We start from the raw sequence: 22,253 nt of genomic DNA, 5'->3' as shown, positions 1-22,253 counted from the left end.
CCCTATACACACACACACACACACACACAAAATCTCACAAAGTCATGAGATTTCATCCGAGACCATTCATTATCACATGTAGGAGGTTTGACACCATGATGGATGTCAAGTGTTAGAGTTTCAATGGGCTGTCTGGAGATTTTAATTAGTGACCCAAAAGCCTTGCACTCCACTTCCGCTCCAAACCCATCCATCTTCACAAGAGACGAAGAGAGAGAGAAAGACATGGTAGAGGATCTGTATTCAAAAAAGCTGCACGAGAAGTCAGAAAGAAAAAAAAAGAGAAGACAGGGGATTTAACTACATGAAAAAGAGAGGACAGAAAAAGAGAAGGAAATCTTTATGGGGTGTCAAGATGCACTCCTACCTAACATCAATTTATGATCACAGGGTCAAAACTGAGATAACGTGGTCTCTGTTTATTATCAGTTCCATGTTGCGGTAACCCAAGTCAGTCTGAGCAAACATGATTTAACAACATGAAATTGTTGTAGAATGGCCATGAACTATGAACTAATTCACCTATGGTTAAAGGGTTAGCTCACCCTAAAATGAGGGTGAGTAATTAATGACATAATTTTCATGTCGTTCCAAACTAATAAGTCTTTAGTTTATCTTCAGAACCCACATGAAGATATGTCTGAGAGACATCTTACAACGAACATTTTGATGCTTCAAAAAGTTCATATAGAGATTGGAAAACTAATCCATATGAATCGAGCGGTTTAGTCCAATTTTCTGAAGAGATTCGATCACCTTTTATGATAAAAAGATTTAATTTAGGCTTACTCATATGTAAACATTGATCAGCAAATATAAGCAGAAGCTCAACCTAAATAACGAACAAGAACTAACCCTTTTCCGGAAGCTCAAACATGCTGCGTAACACACAAGAATGAACCTCACTGGTTACGCAGTGCATTTGAGCTTCTAGAAGAAGTTTGTTTTTGTGTGTCAAGTTAGGTTGAGCTTCTACTTATGTTCCCTGGAATAAGAGACTTCTTTCAAAAACATTAAAACATTTTTACCAACCCCAAACGTTAAACGTATAGATTAAATATTGTCTAACAAAAGCTTGATAACTTGATTGAAAATTCTTCCCAAACAGCATGAAATCCACCATTATCCTATATAGGCCGGGTAAATAGTGCTTCATAAAAGTCAACTCGAGTGTTTAATGATATCCAACACAAAGAGAGAAAGAGGGCAACGAGGGCATTTTCCTGACCTGAGGAGTATTATCTTACCATAGACAGCCAAAAAACACATGCTCAGAGGTGAATTTTCACAAGTGTTGACCTTTGACCCTGTGAATGGAGGTCAAACGTCGTGGCATAAACATTGTAGGGCAGAATAAGAATATAAACAATAAAAAAATAGGACAAAGCACTTTCCATTTTCTGCCTGCCATTATTCAGAGCTGTGAACTCAAGTCACCTGAGGGCAGTGGCTTGACAGATGTAAGATAAGTCACTCTATGGAAAGTGCTGACACGGTTGGTAAATTACAAAAGGGCAGGAGGCAAAACATATCAAAAACATCAGTCAGACAAGAACAAATTCTGTAAAATTATGTACCAATAATAACACAACACCAAGGATGAGGACTATGGTCAAACTGGACACCACAATTATATGGCATCAGTCATACTCTGACCGCTGATGTGAAAGGTTTTGACAGATAAGGAGACATATATTATAGTGCATATAATAGGCTTTATCCGTATAATAGGATAAGATATAAAATCCTCTCATCTAAAATGTCTGGCTAAAAAAAAAAAAGACTGAACAAATTGTTTGTTGGTAATTTGTAGGCACCTCATTCAGCCAAATTCTTCAAACAAACCAACCAAGTTGGCTTGTGCTGTTAGCTTTGAGTGGCTAACCTTTCCCTTCATTCAGTTGTATAAAAAGAACACAATTTTTCACAATTTTTTAGATAGAGAGAGATTTTGGCTGGTGAACTGAAAGCAAAAACTTGAGGAAATTTTTGTAGAAAGGGACATGTCAAATGCTTATGAGTTCGAAAACATCTTATTTACAAATGGGTTTCCCATTTTTTGAGGTTTCTCAAAGCCAAGGGTTAGCCACATCAGCACAAGACTTCAGGTTTTCTCTAGGAAGCAGAAATGCTTCACACAGAACAACAGGTGTGTTTCTGATGGTGCTGCTAAAATCCCATTCCCATCTGCTTCTTTCATTATGCTCATCAGACACATCAAGACGTTTTCAAATGCAGTGTTTACAGCAGGTGCTGTGACATATGCAGCAGGCTGGAAAAATCTGCTGCCATCTCTGAAGGGAGAAGCTCAAGAGGTGTGGCAGCTGCTTCAGAAACACATCCACTTCTAGACACTGTGTGTGTTGTTTCAGTTGATGCAAAGTTTGTATTATGCTTGTGATTTTATTATGGGCCATTTAGTCATCAAGTCAGAAATCATCACATCTGATGTGGTCTTCAAGAAACATCTCTTATTATTATCACTATTGAAAGCAGTTGTGCTGCTCAAAGGTAGGGTAGGCAATGTTTTTCATAAACACTTCTTATTTTATTTCTTATTTTTAAAAATCTCTCTTCACATCCTGATAGCAATCAATAATAGAAATGGTCTAAATATTTTAAATGCACATATATCTTCTGTGGAAGTCTCAGGACCAAAAAAAAATTCAGCCAGTCATTGCATTTGGTTCGAATGCAGTAATAGGGTGTTCTACCCGCCTGTCAACATGTATTCCCATACCTCCGTGCCACGGACCCTGATCAGCGTGTTCTGTAAGGCAATGCAGAGTTGTAGACAGAGAGCCTTTTATAGTTCCTTCTGAACCAAAACAACAAGCTTATGCTGCATTTACTCCATGTTGTCATTACTGTAATTAAGAGATGGCAATTGGCAACCCATGACATTCTACTCTTAGCAGTTCATATCCTCAGACTCGGAATTATGCATTTCTATGGCAACACTATCAATGACGAAATGAATCTGCAGCAGTCAGGTGGTACAAGTAAGAGCTCTAAGTTGCTCATGTACATTATTATCGTAATGTTACATGCTTTGAGACATGAGGTATTTTAATCTCTTGTGATGCTTTGCAGACTTGGCTGTGTTTTGGAGGAGGCATGGCTTTTGATTATTTTGTAATATTATAACTTCAGCATATAAAGTTAATTTGGTCATGCATGCCATATGGTACGCCAAATATGGAACTTCACATTTATTAACAAGTTTTTTTTTTAGAATATTTGAATATTTTGCACCAAACAGGATGCTCACGGCCAAATGGTATTTTCAGAGAAAAACAAGCAGATAGCTGATAGTGTTGGTTAAACTGATGGCAAGATGCATTTTTGCATAAAAGCCATACAAGTGTTTGAAAGACCATAAAGTACACAGTGTCACTGTGATTGACCAAAATAGAGAGGGGGGGGGGGGACTTCTGCCAGGCATGGGTAGGGAGATAAGGTTTGGCAGGCTGCCATCTAGAAAGTAGCTGTTACAATCTCCTTTGTACAGAGTCATCTTCACACCACACATAAACAGAGAATGTGTGTGAATGCTAGTGGAAAGCTCTGATAAACTTTACTTTTAAATCAGTATTCATTTCTCATCTGAATATTCCTTCACAGCTTTAATATAGGGTATATAACACACACAGTTTCTGTTAATTTCGTTAATCTTGACTACCTATAGAGTAGTATAGCATTCTTCGTATCTCCGAAGAGTCTTTAGTTTTATCAGATTTATAAAAGACAGATATGCTGTGCCAAGTCTTTCCAAAAACAGCCGAGCTCCTGTAGGCGTGCCCTGTGAGCAGAGCTAAAGAGTGACGAGCACGTGCAGCTTGTGTGTAGCCATAGTCTGCAAGCTATCAATGGTCAGCTAAACATTTAAAGGGGTGGTTCATTGCACTTTCAGTTTTTTTTAACTTTAGTTAGTGTGTAATGTTGCTGACTGAGCATAAACAGTATCTGCAAAGTTCAATGCAATCGGAGATATTGTCTTTTAAAGAATTCTCTGTTTAAGGACTACAACAAACGGCTGGTAGGGACTACAACAAGCCTCTTCCCGGGTTGGTGACATCACTAACCCTAGAATTTACATAAACCTCGCCCCCCGAGAACACGTAACAAAGGGGGTGAGGCCATGTTATTGCAATACAGTATTACATTACTGTAATTAAACTAAACTATACCTGTTCTATCTTCATGCAGCATATATTTTCTGGCTCTGTAAGCATCTTACAACAGTTCCCACAGGAGCGATTTACAGATTATCATGACAGAATATGCTAATCAATGACTTTAAGATTAAGTTAACTCCACATCAGCTACATAAATTCATCAACTAACCATTCAGAAACCTCCTGTTGCATTCTACATGTTGTCACTTCTTGAGTCTCTCTATCATTGTCCGACTCCGTTTTGCATATAATAATAGGCAAAACAGTTTCTGCGTGTCTGCGCTGCTAAGTGCTACCACAAGCTCCTGAAACTCCGCCCTCTGCTTAGGAGCAGCAGCTCATTTGCATTTAAAGGGACACACACAAAAAAACTGAGCGTTTTTGCTCACCCTCAAAAAGTGACAAACACAGGAATTGCAATATGGCTTAATGTATTTCAATGTCAGAATGCCCAGTTTCGCCAAAAGCCAATGAGTTTGCAGGTATGACATCAGGTATCACCATAAAGTAAATACTGTCATAATGCATCAGCAGTAGATCATAAGCAATCAGTCCCATGTGTGCCATTCATTGACTGCGAACATGCAACAGCAACATGTTTATACTTTGGAATGTGCAGAGCTCACATTTATTTATTTCAATGATCGCCTTTTGAAATTTAATCAATATATTAAGCCATATTGTGATTCCTGTTTTTTCATGCTCAAATTTAAGACCTCCTGAAATAATAATTAAGGTTTTTCTTTACCATGTTAAGATATATAAGACTTTTCATGGCCTTCAATTTGATAAAAATGAATTAAAGATTTTAAGACTTATTTAGGACCAGCGGGGACCCTGGAAAGAAAGAGACAACAAGAAAAAGAGAGAAGTAAGATTTAGAATTAAAGTAATAGTTATATTTTATTGAATATGATAAAGAAGAGACCTTGCAGACTAATAGTAAAGGCAGTTAATGTGTCCCATGGCTGACAGTCGCTTACAGGCCTAGCTGCTATATTTTAAAAAGAAACGGTGCCTTGCTCCTGTTCTGAGAGGCTTAAAAATAGTGTGCACTCAACCAGACACCACACACAGTTACCGTGCTGTTCCAAAATGAAACTCCTGAATGGCCTCTAAGGGTATGACTATCCTTGTCATGCATCCAGGAGAACACTTATTTCCAATGCCTCGGTTAGTCCTTGGGTTAAACTCTCGCACGGCATCGTGGGAGGCAGCAGTGATGTTTAATCAGGTTTTCAGAAAAAAGACAAAGCAGCTCTTGAGTTAAAACAAGGACACTGTAGGCAGTAAGTGGAAAGAATCATTAGCTGTGTTATTCAGTACCCTGCAAGAACATCTGAGAACAGGATTTCTTCCTCACTGCAAGAATAGCAATGTCAGAGGTGGGATGTAAAACCAGAAACTATGTTTTAAATAGACAACAAAATGATAGTGTCATATATTGTCTGTGGCTATAACAGTAAATAACAGATATATTAGAGATTATAGTGCCGTGAATATATTATAAGAGAGTGATACTTCTTGGCCTAAGTAATGACAAAAAATCTCCAGAACTATACAGGATCGTTATTGTTTGACGCGATGATGGGTGGCAGTAAAGAGGCCATAAGTTCTTTCTCACTGCACTGGCAGGCTTGACATTCACGAGTGGATGTGTTCTTCATGGATCAGAGGAATGTCTCATACACCTGCATACACAACTTGACAGTCTCAAAACTACAGCTGTCTGAAAAGCACAGGGTTTTCAACCAACCATTTTGCTGTCACATGTACTAGTGAACAAAGAGGGGCAGAGCAAGAGCAGCTACTTATATATGCAGATAAATCTAGTTATACTGTATGTTGTTTCGTTCAAGAGCGAGGCTTCATTATTTATAAAAATACTATTGAAAAAAAGGTTAATCTGCAATTTAAAAGAAAATGTAAGATTAGAAGCAATAAGTAGATAAATAAAAGCATTGACATGCCTAAATCTCAAGGGTCAGGGTCTAAACAAAAGCATTCTAAGCAGTGTGTTAAACACTAACAATGAATGAATTTCTGCAAAAATGACAGCAACTATTGCATCATTAATTATTTTGAAAGAATAAGCACCATTAAATTACTTTCAGAAGATTTAGACAGGCTTTGGTTTTGAGGTTCTGTTTGTTTGATTCAAGCTCAGCTCTCATGCGATGAGGAAAATTTTCCAAGTCTCTGTCTCCCTCTCACATATCTGAGTTTAATTAGCAAGAGCTTTACACTCTATCCATATCCATAACCTCATTCATAATGATGATTTAAACACTGGTTGTGTGTGCATACACACACAAAAATCTTTTCCACTAAGAAGAACACAAAACGCTTGGCTTCTACTTTTTATCCCAAGGCTGCCCTCCCACTAAACCTCATTATATCACCAGTATTTGAGCACAAACACTGCAAAGGGCTTTTTTCTAACTACTGACCATAAATGGATTGTAATTATGCTGAAAAGGCCACTACTAAACTGTGAAGCAGCAGATAATAGAAACTCACCTCACCTTATCATCAAATCTTTTGTCACCCTTCCAAAACGTTTTCAAGGCAAGATTTTGATTACATCAATTCCATCTCGATTAATAATCAAAAGTGTGCACTTTAAAAACGCTAAATTGTCATTGCTCAAGTAGTGGTACCTGGACTTTAATTCCCAAGCAATATTTCATGGTGGGGCCAATGTAGGCACGATATGGACTTGAGTTACAGGCCCTACACGGGTTTGGGCTCATGTCAGCCCTATCTAAGGCCCTGTTTACACCTGGTATTAAGATGCATTTTGGTCGATCGGATTACAAGTGGACGATGCTACATACAGGTGTAAACGGGGTGTTAAACGTTTTGAGATTGTCCACTTTTGACCACTTCCAGAGGTAGTCGAAAACACATTTGACTGGATCGTTTTCATAGTGCAGATGCTCATATGGTCTAATGCATTCGAACAGCGCAAAAGAGCGCCTACTTTCCACCTACTGACTTAACTAGTAAACATTATGGAAAGCATGCTAGCCAAACAGAATTTAAACTTTGTCGGCTGAAGACCCAAGTTTGGTTTGAAAATGAAAAACTTACCAAGCACAATGTTCACAGCGTTCAGCGTGGTATTTTAGCAGTCAGAGCAGAAACAAAAGCTGATGCTCCCAATGTTGTTTCATACATTAATTTGTAAATTGCACAAGCTTATTTTGTCCATTAGATCGAAAGATCTGAAAAAACCCATACATTTACTCAACCATAGACCCTCCCCTCGAAGAAATCAGGATAGAAGTGATTGAAAGTGGATAAAAGAGATGGATTGAAACACCAGGAGTTAAGGGGTATGTGTCTCCGTCGTCAACTTGTGATCCGACCGACCAAAATCCAACTTAATACCAGGTGTAAACAGAACCTAAATAAGCCCTTGTATGGGCCCTAAATGGATTTGTCCGTGGGTTCCATTATTGGTTCTCTCCAATAGCCCATAACTCAAGCCCATTTCATGATTGATGATTGGCCCCACCATGAAACGTGGCTTGGTTCACATTAGAGAGGCAAAGTGACAGCAGGAAAATTCAATATATCAGACTTGTGAATATATATTTACTGTTCTGTCAGCAACACTCTAAATGCTTTGCTGATTCAAGTGAGCACAACTGCAAAAACAACAGGACAAGACTGTTGACCCTGTCTATTTCTTTAGCTGTTGTTTTTAGTCCTCCTAACACTCAACTAGACACACAGTGTTGAGTGGGGTCAGCTGTCCACACTATCCAGATCAGACCTTTGACTCCCACCTGCCCACCACACATACACATACACACACACACACACACACACACACACACACACACACACACACACACACACACACACAGACTCTGACACATTCAAACCACTTTATCTAACACACAAATACTGTTAAAAAGTTTGGGATTGTTAAGATTTTTGAAAGAAGTCTCTTATACTCACTAATGCTGCATTTAGTTGGTCAAAAATACAGTAAAACAGCTATAATGTGAAAAATTATCATAATTTAAAATAATTTAAATTGTTAATTTATTCCTGTGATGGCAAAACTGAATTTTCAGCATCATTACTCCAGTCTTCAGTGTCACATCATCCTTTAAAAATCTAACTTGGTGCTCAAGAATCATTTCTTATTATCATCAGTGTTGAGAATGGTTGTGCTGCATTTTTTAAGATTGATTGATGAATAGAAAGTTCAAAAGAACAGTATTTATTTGAAATATAATTTTACTTTACTGTCACCTTTGATCAATTTAATGCATAATAATAAAAAATAAAAAAAATTGACTGGACCCAAACTTTTGTGTAGATCTAGTATTTACTTTAAGTTAATATGGAATAACAACACCATATAGTCAGAGCTAACAGAGCAGGTCTTGCTTATGAATGGAAATTAGAGAGAAACATGTGTCACTTAAAGACACTGACAGGGATAAGCTCTATATTACAGGCTGAAGTGTGTGAATGCCAAGCAATTGTCATGTAGACACTTGATACTAAATATAACAGGAGTGGAACTATAGGATCAATTTAGTGTGCACACACCCCCTCATATTCTAGATTTACCCGGTATAAACAACGTCATATAAACACAAACATGCAGATGGAAGATCAATAAAATTGATCAACCCTGCAAGGCATGTATACAGTATACACACACCCAGTATAGTATCACTTACAGTGTGCAAAATACTTTTGAATAGTGCTGGGCTGTATCTGTATCACGTTTTTTTTTTTTTAATTCTGGCGGTTTCACGGTATATCACTGTTATATATATCATAAAATTAATAATATTAATAATTAGGCTACATTTTTACTGTGCAATTTCTGTAATTTCAATGAAGACCTTTGAGTTTGTGTTTTAATAAACGGTGTTATTATTATTATGACTATTATTATCTCTATAATCGAAGTACAGTCAATTGTACAATAGTATATTTCTGTTATTTCAAGTTATACCGAACTCTGTTACGGTCGTGAAGACGTTTGACTTCCTGTGTATACGATACGACAAATGTCTAATCTCAAATTAAACAGTGCAATGTTCATAAAGTGACTCTAAGAGCAGCTCTGCAGTTGAAGTTTATGTATAGTGAGACAGCAGACACTGAAATCATCGCGAGTGTCACGCGTGCTTCAGTATGTGTAGTAGTAGACGAAAATGTTGCGCTCATTCATACAGACTTCAGATTTCAACAGTCTTTTTTAGCTTTAATATTCACAGACACTAGTCCGTATCGATATCTTATTCATTGTACTGACATACTTTTGATTTGTTCATCCAAAAATGGCCAAATTCTGTGACGTTCCACTTTATACAGCAAGTTCTATTTGTGAATAGATTCCGTGATTTCATCTGTGTTTTCTGCATCGTGGAAATCTTATGGCTCTACATGGTATTTGCAGAATTAAAGAGAGTTAGTTTTGTGAGTAATATAAAGTTGTTTCCATTAGTGTAAGAAGGGTATGCAGTTAATATAAGTCTGCTCTCTATACGCTATACATATCGGTCTCGAAATTGAAACCGGTATACCATATGAACCGGTATACCGCCCAGCACTACTTTTGAACATATGGATTTTCTTTTAACAAGATCAAAATCATTGTAGACCATAAATAAAGAACTACAGCAACAATACAGACTGAAGGGGTCTTTAATGTCAAATATGCTTCATTCTTTTATCCCGAATTGAGATCATGAATGTCAGCCACAACGATATCTTCTTCAGCTTATTTTGGCCACAATACTGGAACATAAATGAACATGCGTGATCTTGAGAATGAAACTGAGTAAAGGACACGTCCCAACAGGCTGTTTAAGATTGCAGGAGATGGCAACGAACAAAAGGACAACAGTAAAGATCTGAAAGGGAAAAAAAGGTCTTCCAGCCATACTCTGACAATTATGTCCCAGAGGAGAGGAAAACAAACAAGCCAGCACAGATAAGACAAGATCCTCCTTCTATCTGGTCCTTTCCACCTATAAAACGCAATCAGGGCTTACCGTAAAAGCAGAGGCAAGCTCTTTAAAACAATAGTCTTTTACAACAAAGCTGGTCTGGAGCAGAAAATAAGATGGCGCCCTGGACTTTACCTAGAAGGTAAATGTACAGCTCTTTCAAATACCTGGATTTTCCATCAAAAAGAAAACATAATATACTTGTCTCATGATGCACAACCTTAAAAATAAAAGTTCCTTATTGGCATATGGTTCCACAACCTTTAACATTCATAGAATCTTTCCATTAGGCAAAAGGTTCTTTATAGTGGATACAGTTTCTTTTGATTACTAAAATGTTCTTCACACACAAAAAAAAAAAAGAAAAAAAGATGGTTCCTTTGCAAAATGTCCACTGAAAGGTTCTTCTGGGATCCAAAAATGGTTCTTGTATGGCATTGCTGCAAAAACACTCTTTTTGGAACCTTTACTTTTAAGAGTGTAGTATGCGACAATGCCGAAAAATTGGATTCTAGAATGCTAGTATGGATATAGTGAACCTCAAGACTAGTGTTGCAAAGGGGCAGAACATTTCCAGAAACTTTCCATGGGAAGTTAAGCTGGGGAATTTTGGAAATTTAAAAGAAAAGAAAAATAAATTGTCTGATTCCAGAGTGACCAGGGGCCTCATTTACAAAATGTTGCATAGAAAGAAACTATCTTACATTTGATCTGATGATCATTTCTCAAAATAACATGCGCCTTGAAATTGTGCGCAGCTGAATAGTTTCAGTTCTCCACCTTGTAGACGCCACCTAATTAATGTAATTTGCATATAAAAGAGCACCAGTCAAAGTCCAAATCATTTTTTTTGAGAATGGCAAGCAGCAAGAATTACTTAGATTTTCAAATACCTGTAGTATTCTGACTCTCTGCCATAAGAAAAATTGCATACATCTGCTTAGAACCTGACGTGGCGCTAAGCATTTTTCAACGTCAAAGACCTTTTTTTATAAATATGAACGTTGGAATTTAGCGTTGCATTTGCGTTCCTTTTCAAGCAAGGACACTATACTATACTCTATGAAACCAAAAAAGGTGGCTAAATATATTTTGAACATTTATTAAAAGCACTACTCACTTCGGTTATCAAGTGAAAAGAAAAAAAAAATACATTTGCTGATGCCTTATCTTCTGTCTTGCTTGAAATGCAATCAAATTCTTACAAAGACTGTTTTGAAGCATAACAAAATCTTGTTGTGAAAGAAAACCCCAAACTCTGACTCACAATGGCATTCAGCAGTCTGTTGGTCAGGATAAAGCTATAATTGTGGGCGCCTTCCAGAATTTTACAGTCAAATTGAATGGATTTGCATAGGTGATTTCATTCTGTCGGAGCACTGGGCTGACAGTCGACAGAGCGCTCTACTCTAGGGCTCTAGGGTCACTTCTCATTTTGGCTACTTTTCATTTATTCCTTTGCTTCAAACTGGATTGATTGAAAATGACATAACCGTGTAAGGTGATGAATACAGATGAGCCAATCATAAAGGATATCTTACACACACACATATTATATATATATATATATATATATATATATATATATACACACATGCCATCATACCCTCTGTCACAGACAAGACACAGTTCTCACACAACTGATGAAAGTCAAATTCAATTAAATTCATTCTGCAATATTATAATCTATGCACCAAACCAAGAACTGAACCAATTTCTGAGCATTGCACAATCAACACTAATTCATTATGACAGCAACTGTTTACTAAATGTATTCACGTCTCTTTTTGGCCGCAACAATACATATTTCCATTTGTGTTATTTTACAGTTCTGATGACACACTGACTAACATTCAAAAGCCTGAGGTCACAGTAAGATTTTTTTATTAAGAAATTCATCTTTTTTATTCAGAAAAGATGCATTGCATTGTGTTTTATGCTGTATTTTTGATTTCAGTTGAACAAAGACGGTACAGTCATAAACTGAAAGCGTCTGCTCTGCTCCATATGCCGCTCCTTGATCTCTAGATAATGGCCTCAGTTCAGTCTATGAAAAATTCCATAGTGGCCCACCAGTGATATAACGTATTGTATACGAATAAAATAACAAACCCAAAGGGGCCATGCTGGCCTTTACATCTCTTACATCAAAGCACTAGAGACCAGTGGCACCTCTGAGATGCTTTTAACAGTCTGAGTGATGGCACCTTCTCTCTGATATGACAGTCTCCATGTGGATCCATTTTCTGGGTCTATAATAGTAGAATTCGACTGAAAAGACGAAAGGATGCATAAGTATTTAAATTAAAAGTTACGTTTTGAAACACCAAAAAACCTAAGAGCTCATTGCTAATTTTTCAGATTTATTAGTTTATTTTATTCTTTTTTGCCCTTTGCCATTTGAAATACAGCAAAGGGCAAAAACTATGACATATTTCTCTTTTAATCAAACAAGAATGCAATACTGCAAATGCAGTGAAATTGCAGGCGTAAATGGCAGAGCGTGCAGAATGGGTGGAAAAGAGTAAGAGAAAGGAGGGTGGAGACAGCTCGGGTGGGCGCAGCTGAGGTGGTTAAATGTGTTCCACATGTTCCTAAAAGAGTCAGAGGCTTTTCCAGCCAGTGGGCAGATGAATGGTTGGAAAGGGGGATGGAGAAAAAGGAGTAGCCCTACTCACTCAACTCCCTCCCTGCCTGCCACCTCTCTCCTTCTCCTGCTCCACTTCCTCCCCCTCCTGCTCCATTGCTGCCCTTTTCACCTCAGAGGTAACATACATCCTCACTCACACAAACACACACACACTGAGAGCTCCAGTTACCCCAACCGGTCTGCACAGGCAGCCTCTGTGTTTTGGGGAAGATTTCCAAGCAGGCTATGATTACGAAAGCCAACAGAGGCGCGGCAGAAAAGCCGTATTTTTAGCTCTAGTGTGGGGTCAGGAGCCTTTTGTGTATATAATAACACAGCGATAACCTGGTCTCAATTGAATGAAGCGTCTACATTCCGAATGTAAATCCCTGCACCACCTAAAATGAATTTATGCTGGTGAAAGAATGGAAAGTATCGGCCAAAAACATACAGATCTACTGGGGCAGATGAAGCAAACCAAAGCCCAGCAGGACAATTAAGTTCATTATGAGTCTCAGAAGCATGTACAGCAGGGATTCTCCATCTTTTAATGAGAGGGAAAGCTACTACGAGGAAGCAAATAATCTAGGGAGTTACTAGCCTGAGATATTCCATGTCTTGTTACCTTTAAATTATTCACACAATAACACATACAGATACACACTTCAGATGCAATATTATTCAATATAATACTAGTATAATTGTCTCATTCATAAAATCTGTTTCCCCTAAAATAACCCCAAGTATGGTAATTTTATTTTTACAGTTTTAAACACCATATTTAAAAGCAGGTGATTTTTTACATAAAAAGCTAAGAATCTGAAACAAATAAAACGCTTTCAGCTTTCTTACTATATTACTATAATCCAGGTAATGACACACTTAGCTGCTCGGAAATTGGAAGCTGTGTTTCCTGCACTTTGCCACTGCTGAGTGTCCTGGCAAAAGAAATTATATTTTTTCAGAGAGTTGAGTCAGAATTAAACGCGATAAAAAGCTAAAGATAAAAAGTTTCCCAAAAATAAAAAGTCTTTCAACTGATATGTCATTTTTTTAAGACAAAAACAAAAACAGAGTGAATTTGTTGAGTAATGATTAAATTAATCATTTAAAAAAAAAAAAAAAAAAGTTCCTAGTTTGAATCATTTGCACAAATCCTCCACTGAACAACCCCACTGGATCCATCAGAGCAGTTACTAAATCAACATCTGACTCACTCATCCATCATTACGTTCAGTGTCTGTCTTGGAAATTTGTGTGTACTTAAGGTTCATGAAAAAAAAAAAAAAAAATCTAAAGTTCACGTCTCCTTCACAGTGTGCATTTCAATAATGTCTGTTTTTCGGCCAGCCGTTGTGGCGGTTTCATCAGTTGTCACTTCTGCCATGGCACATTACAGATGTCAACAAACTGTGCTGTCTTCAGGGGAAACAGTGTCAGAAGATTTTCTTTCACTGAGAAAAGCATCAGGACACAATTCTATTAGAGGAGCACTAGCTGTGCAATGACAGTAGGATGAAATTTGTCATACTGGATGGAGAACCATGTGCACACAGATCTCTTTTCAGCATTAAATTCTCAGACATACATAAAAATGTCATCACAGTTTACAGTACTAACTGACCACCAAATATATAAGTAAGTTTTTCTGTAAGAAAAAGCTTCAGTTTTTGCCTGACTCTTTGAAGTCTTTTTCAGCCTGCAGCTATAGATATTTCCAATATTAAAAAATGGAGTCATAAAAAAAATGGGCATTTCTTTATTAATTTGCAGTACTGCTTTTCTCCTAAATGTAAGCATTGTATAAAATTATTACATGGCTCTCTGTTTAATCACTGCAATCTGCGCTCAAATATTTTTGTATAATGAAAAATCTCCAATAGATTCACTCAAAATGCCTTACATGGATGGCACACTGATCTGTATGCATTATCTGAACGTGGCAGTGGCATGGTGATGGGAAAGTCTGGCTGAAATAAGATAAAAAGGCCTAGTATTTATTCGTCTGAATCATTCTCAAAGACTCAATATACAGACAAATAATGTTTCAATGTAATATAGCTCATTGATGATCATCTGAAAGTTGAATCAGCAATCAATAAAAAAAAGGCCAATGGTTTAGCCATGCATGCTGAATCAACAGTTTGTGATTGCCAGCCTCATTAGAAAAACAATTTAACTAAATAAGAAGCATCACTCAATTGTTCATCATATATTATGACCAGTGTTGTTGAGGACAGTTGCTTTTAAAAGTAATGCGTTACAATATTGCGTTACTTGAAATGTTTCGTGAGCTCCAAATCAGCATATTAAAATGATTTCTGAAGGATCATTTGACACTGAAGACTGGAGTAATAGCTGCTGAAAATTCACCTTTACCACCACAGGAATAAATTATATGGAAAAATGTAAATTTGTAAATAAATTGTAATACTATTTCACAATATTACTTTTTTAAACTTTATTTTGATCAAATAAATGCAGCCTTGGTGAGAATAAGAGATTTATTCTTAGGGGCCATTCACAAAGAATGCATTTTTCCATTACACAACGCTTCTTTTCCATAGTTTTTCAGTGTCAACATGAGCTCGGCTAGACGGATGTCTTTAACCATTGTGCGCGTCTCACGCATGACGCGGCATTCTAAAAATGCTGCGCTCAAGATAAAAGAAGTTTTAAAAACGCGTCTCTAGACCTTGCACTTTTTTTTTCCTTCCACTAACCTGAGTGTCACATTTTTAACTGGCTCTTACGGTTTCAAAGACAATTAAAATCTTACCAACCCCAGCATTCTGAATGGTAGTGTATAGGGAAGCAAAAACGCCCATGCACATCTATCATTCATCTCTCGACTGAGAGCTAACAGCTGAAGGTGTCAAAACGTTACATTAGAAAATTATGGTCATGCATTGGTGTAACAGATAATGGGGTATAATTGTATTTCTCAGAGGGTAGACGGACTAGTTTAAGCAACAGCAATCTATACCAAATTAACACCATCATTTCAATCAATCTTCATGAGAACCGGCTTTACTTAATTTCAACTAACATGGGGAAAATGATTTGATCTCATTACTGTCATGTAGCCTCTAGCTAAGAATACATGAGCTATGACATCCAAAATTAGATTCCCACATCCATTCTAATGTGAGTTCCACATAGGGTGAGAGTGAGTCATAGTAGGTTCTATTGTTTTAAACAGGCTTGCAGGGCTCTGAAAGGAACAGATATGATTTAATTTTTCTTTTGCAGTGGTTGAAATCTAAACAAATACTTTAAGACACAGATAAAGGCTAAATAAGTTCATAATCAAGAGTATTTTCAATAGTCATGGAGAATTTAACGGCTGTCAGACCAACTAATTCTCATTTTCATTAGTGGTAACTTACACCTAAAGAGTGGTAGATATTTGCTTATTTAATTAAATACAGTTTTTGCATTCATTACACAGATAACTCCACCATATGGTGCATTAAACAGAAACTGCGCAGATAACGGCAATTGAAGCGTTTCAGAAGAGTTTAACTTTTATCTTTCATAGTTTCCTCTAGGGGATGCAAAAGAAATACAAATCATTTTAAATGAATGAGACTTAGAAAACTGTAGCCAAATCCACAAACTGCTCATGGTTATAATTAAAGTTTATGGCCTGTATTCACAGAGCCTTTATGAACAGTTACAGATCTGAGGTTAAGCTTTCTCTTTCTCCATCTTTCTGAGCATATAAAGAGAAACACAACACTGATCAATAGCTATTTCTGCCATCTATTTCTTGTAATGAACCTTACAGTCCTATTGAAAAATCACATGGAATTATGGGAGCTATACTTCCGAATTCTTTCTCAGTCCCAGTCCTGATTTTAATAAGTTATAATCGCAGATTCATGGATATTCACAAACACTGACAGCAGCACAGCACTGTTCAACTGAAAACAAAAAATGACCTACATTGAAATTAAAATCCACATCCAAGCTACTCATATGAATAATGCTGCAGATAGTAGAGAAGATGTGATGATGAAAGACTTTTAAGAGATTTGGGACTATGGGTTGTTAGTTAAACGCAATTGTTCTGTGATACAAGAAGGAAAAGGCAACAAAGTCTAATCTATTTTTGTATTACTTTTGTATTTTAACGAAAAATGAAAATTTACTCATCCTTATCAGCAGAATAAAAAAGAAGATATTCTGAAAGAACGGTTTTATCCATACATGAGTGAGTGAAAACATATTCGCGTTAGGACAAAAAAAAAAACGGCTACATTTGTTGTCAAACCTTCTCTGTGACTGTGACTACCATTAAAACTACTTTCGTCATTCTCTTTCCGTTTTGCTCATCACTCCGTCTCTCTGTTCACTGCACTTTCTGAATGGCACACTAATAATCACCACTGTTCTGCTCTGTTTGAGTCTCCGACCTGATAGATTTATTTTCAACAGAATTATGTGCAATTCATCAGCCAAATATTGTTCTTTCCCTGACATTTTGCTAAACAAAAGCAGTGTATGTGTGTTATCACAACTGAAGTCCTCCTCTTATTCACATTTAGATTACATTTTCTTACAAACACTGAATTTACAAGAGTTTGTATTGTATTTGTGTGTGCAGGGTGAAAGTGTTCACGAAATCTAACTGAAGAGCATAAAAATATTACAGGCCCATTAACAAGAAAGCACAGCAGGGAACAAAGATTAATATAAATGGAGATGAGTGCTTCATTAAAGGCCTTAAATTTAAACTATAGCCCATTATGTCACCATAATGTTTAGAAATAATACAGACCACTGCTAATCCAATCTGTCCCCCGTAAGGGAACAAGGGAAAGAGGTTAGACACAAATTAAAAGGGGGTCACTATCTGACAGCTCACACTGATATGCTTTCTTTTCATTGGTTGGAAGGAGAAACTGCTATAGTCAAGCCATTTAAAAAGGTTTCAAATCTTTTTTTTTTTTTTTTTTTTTTTTTTCAAAGATAATAAACATGCAACAGAAGCAAATTATTCTAAAGCAAAAATATCGAACATCATGGTAGAATATCCATCAGCACTGAATGCAGACCTCAACACTGCTACTTCGTAATTTGTCTTTTGAATGCTTAAAAAGCAGTCATACTTGCCAACGCTGTAAAAGTTGAGAAAACTTAAAAAGTTTAAGGCAACAAACTTCAGCAGATTTTTGAGTTTTCTCAACTTTTTGTTGTATAAACTGAATACAAGTTGAGAAAACTCAAAAATCTGCTGAAGTTTGTTCTTAAGAGCACTTCAGCAGTTCATTCTCTGTGAAAATGAGGGACTAAACTTGTTTCCTTAGCTTGTTCATCAAGCAAATTTTCAGAAATTAAATCTCAAAAGATGATAATTACGAATACATTATCTTAAAAAGTGGTGACGCCATTTTAAGTACACGTCAAACAAATGGACAAAAGATATGTGGGAAGATCACAAGGTCTATACATCACAAGTCTCCTCACTCCACACCGCTGCCCTTGACATAAATGCAGTGATGCAGTGAGGCCATATGGGAAAACCAACTGAGAACGACCTTGTTAAGATCTGCGTACATGCCTGACAACACCCTGATGCCCCTTTACTTCTCACATTTGAGAGAAAGTCATCACACCTCCTTTGTTGCCTTGAAGGTCTATGAACTGTTCTCTAGTGAGCAGTGAGTGAACAAGCGTGGCCTTAGGTACTGACATTTGCTTTAATGCTGCACCTGAGTGCCGTTTTAAATACAGATGGCATTGCGGTTTTGAGGTCTGAGGCTGGACACAGATCTACCTTCTCAATGACTACCAGAGGAAACTGAAAAACCAGTCTGTTTCCTATTATTTGCATAGGTAATTTAGCATGTGAAGGTCTACCCCTGTTTCCAAAACAGTATATTAATCCAGAGTATCAAAGAGCAATGGAATAAACTCTTAATCCAGAGATCATCCACCTGGGGCTCATGGTCCCAAACCAGTCGACAACTTTATAAAAGTTTAAGGGTGGGACAATTTTAAAAAGTAACGTATTATAGACCTCACATATAAGGGTATTATTCTCTAAGGCCTTGTTTACACCTGGTTTTAAGATCCATTTTGTTCGATTGGACCACAAGTGGATGACGCTAAATACAGGTGTAAATGGGGTTTGAAACGTTTTGAGTTTGTTTTGAGCCACTTTCGACCACTTACAGAGTCGAAAATGCATTCGAAAATGCCTACTCTCCGTCTACTGACCTAATGCATAAACATTATGGGAAGCGTGCTAGCCAGATGTGATTTGAAATGTCAACTGAAGACCCAAGTTTGGTTTGAAGACGAAAAACGTAAAGGCCCTGTTTACACCTGGTATTAAGATGCATTTTGGTCGATCGGATCACAAGTGGACAAAGCTAAATACAGGTGTAAACGGGGTCCTAGACGTTTTGAGCTCGTCCACTTTCGACCACATCCAGAGGTAGTCGAAAAATGCATTCGACTGGATTGCTTTCGTAGTGGAAATAGTCATGTGGTCAAAAAGACACAAAAGACCACCTACTGACCTAACGAGTAAACATTATGGAAAACATGCTAGCCAGATGGGATTTAAACCTTGTCGGCTGAAGACCCAAGTTTGGTTTGAAGACAAAAAATATACCAAGCACAATGTTCTCTCACCATTCCTGAGTTTTAACACGCACTAACAGCGTTCGGTCTGGTCTTGCACAGAGCAGAAATGAAAGCTGCTGCTCTACGTTTGTTTTTCATCATCTCCGAGCACGTTCATATGTAAATTGCACAAGCTTATTTTGTCCATTAGATTGAAAGATATATATAAAAAAATACATTTACCCTCCCATAGACCCTCCTCTCGAAGAAATCAGGACAGGTTGTTGTTGAAAGTGGACAAAAGAGACAGATTAAAATACCAGGTGTAACGGGTATGTGTCTCCCTCGTCTACTTGTGATGCGATCGGCCAAATCGCATCTTAATACCAGGTGTAAACCCCTACACAGCCATCTCCAAAATTAAAAGCAGCTGGGTAGTTGGCATGAAATACTTCTGGGATGTTGACATGCCCTGCAGTACATCTACAATATTTTACACAATGTTTTGTTAAATCCTTTATAATTATTACGCATGAGGCTTTATGACCTTATATTTTTTACTTTTAAAAATGTATTCGTGTCACACTGCAGTAATATTCAAAATAAACTATCTTAGAAAAAAGGTGTTGAAAATGGTAAAAAAGCTAAACCACAATTTAAAAAAAAAAATTATGACAGTCCATTAAGTCCAATTTGTAGGATGCTTAGTCTAAAAAATATTCCCAAAGCAAGTGAGTTTATGTCTGCAAGATGATCAAATAAAGACTGTACTCAGAACTGTAATCTGAATGAGAATAACTGTAATCTGAGTCTAATGATGATTCTTCAAACCACTGCTAGAGTAAATCAAAGCCTGTCACAATCTGCTTGATGAATGATTCAACCTAAAGCAACTTCCTGGCCATCAATACACTTACAAAGATCACTTTGCGGTGATCTTTTGTAACGACTTTAGCCTTGCATTATAAGAGAAAGCTTTTGAAGCAATGATCAATGCACATACACCCACACATATTTAACCAATAGCTACAAACACATCTTTCTGTGATGTTACAATGAAACTATGTGGATGTCAAAACCTATCACAGTGAAAGCACATCCCCCTTACATTACAGTACATTCACAAATCATTGCAATGAATGAACAAGAACAAAAAAGGCAGTATATGCTGAAGATCAGCTCAGTCTCTAACTTAGTCTATGAATGAGTATTTTATAGCATACATATTTTAAGACAACCAGACATTTTTGCTGAACTCATTTCACATGTGAATTCTCAACAGGGATGACCGATATCATCAAGCTTTAGGAGACCCCCAAAATGCACGCTTCTAAATGCACATTAACTAGCTATGTCTAAATTAAGAAATCAGAGAAATAGTTCAGGTTCACAGCCAAACCACAGGCCTTATGGCCATTTAACTGCCATAAAACTTATTAAAGTGAACAGTTTACGATCACTACTAAAAAAAAATCCCTGCAAACTTACGTGAAAACGAAGAATAAAGTAGTGGATCCCACCAGAAGAGTGGCGGCAGTGGACACCGGGATGTATTTGGTGGGTTTAAATCTTTTTCCAACGCTGTTGGGCATTCTGTAAATCCCACATTCCTCGTTTATTGGATCCCTATCGTTAGATGCACGCAAACACAAACACAAATCCTGCACCGTTCAGCGCGAGCCGGCTAAACGCTTATTCGCTCCGTCACATACACCGTTAAATCGTGATCCTTGGATACGCGATCGGGAATACGAGCCTGAAAATCCCACCCAGCTCAATTCAGCCCACTGCTGAGGTCACTGCAATGCTTGAAAGGTGGAGCCTCCGCTACGCAAATAGAGGAGGCGACACACGCGCGCTCCATCAGTGGGGCCTTGTCGTGTCTTGAGGATTGTAAGCAGCGTAAAGAGAGACTTGTGCTTTTGCTAATGATGGAGAAATCACACTCGACACGGGGTGGAGTTGACACACACACACCAGTCCTAAAGGGAAATCGTCCATATGAAGCCCTTGTTGTTTAAAATCATATTAATGAAACGTCAAAACATATAGAAGTTCACTGAAATTTGAAAGATTGAGTTTGGAAACAGAGCAGCGCCCAGAGCAAAGCCAAACTTCAATGTGTTTGTAAGTTTGTGGTTCTCATGTGACCTCTGGTGGCAAATTTGAAGAACTGTCTGTTGCCCCGTGCAGACTGTCTTGATTTCGTGACATTTTGAAGGGGTGCTGCAAATAGTTACAAGCAGAAGCAGAGCAATATAGTGATACTTGTATTACATTTTTCATCTTTATCTTATATTTTATAATTATTTGTATTCTAAGCTAATAAATTCGACAAACAACAACGTTCACGTTGACTAATGAACATAAAGAAATGTAGCCTATGTAACGTAAGGAGTTTGTATCATAAAACTTCCACTGAACAGCTTATGACCACTGCGTTAATTCACGAAATACCGCGTGAAAAAAAAATAATAATAAAAAAAAATAATAAATAAATGTTAAGAGCAGTAGGTTTATAATGAACAGTCACTACTCTACTTGTAACTAGGTACTACAGCTAATTTATCATTGTGCAGCCAAAACACTAGAAAAACAATGTTCACATTAAATAATGGAAATAAATAAATGAATGTGACTAAAAGAATTCAACAGCCTCGACAGTGTTGCCAAGTCCTTGGTTTTCCCGCTGAATTGGGCTACTGTTTCCGCGGGTTGAAGCGACCCCGAATAACATGATTTAGTCCCTGGCTGGAATGCGAATTTTACCAGGGGAAAAAAGTGCGGATTTTACCCCCCATAACACGATTGGGATAGTTTTGATTAGCAATTTGGCGGGTTTTGTTGTGAAAACCTGGCGACCCTGAGCCTCGAACAGTTACC

General features: G+C 37.3%; 1 protein-coding gene across 1 annotated transcript in view; it reads right to left on the bottom strand.

Moving 5' to 3' along the window:
* Positions 1-21,506, bottom strand: part of zdhhc8b (zinc finger DHHC-type palmitoyltransferase 8b) — an 82,585-nt gene extending 61,079 nt beyond the window's left edge. Inside the window, exon 1 of the mRNA XM_048188675.1 lies at positions 20,859-21,506. Coding sequence (XP_048044632.1) covers positions 20,859-20,962 — 104 coding nt within the window. The 5' untranslated portion in view covers positions 20,963-21,506. The remainder of the gene's footprint in view (positions 1-20,858) is intronic.
* Positions 21,507-22,253: the final 747 nt, after the last annotated feature.

Source organism: Megalobrama amblycephala, linkage group LG4 (genome assembly GCF_018812025.1).
Source record: "Megalobrama amblycephala isolate DHTTF-2021 linkage group LG4, ASM1881202v1, whole genome shotgun sequence".
NCBI classification, from domain to species: domain Eukaryota; kingdom Metazoa; phylum Chordata; class Actinopteri; order Cypriniformes; family Xenocyprididae; genus Megalobrama; species Megalobrama amblycephala.
The sequence above is the reverse complement of the archived record's forward strand: the minus strand, read 5'-3'. Positions and strand labels throughout refer to the sequence as shown.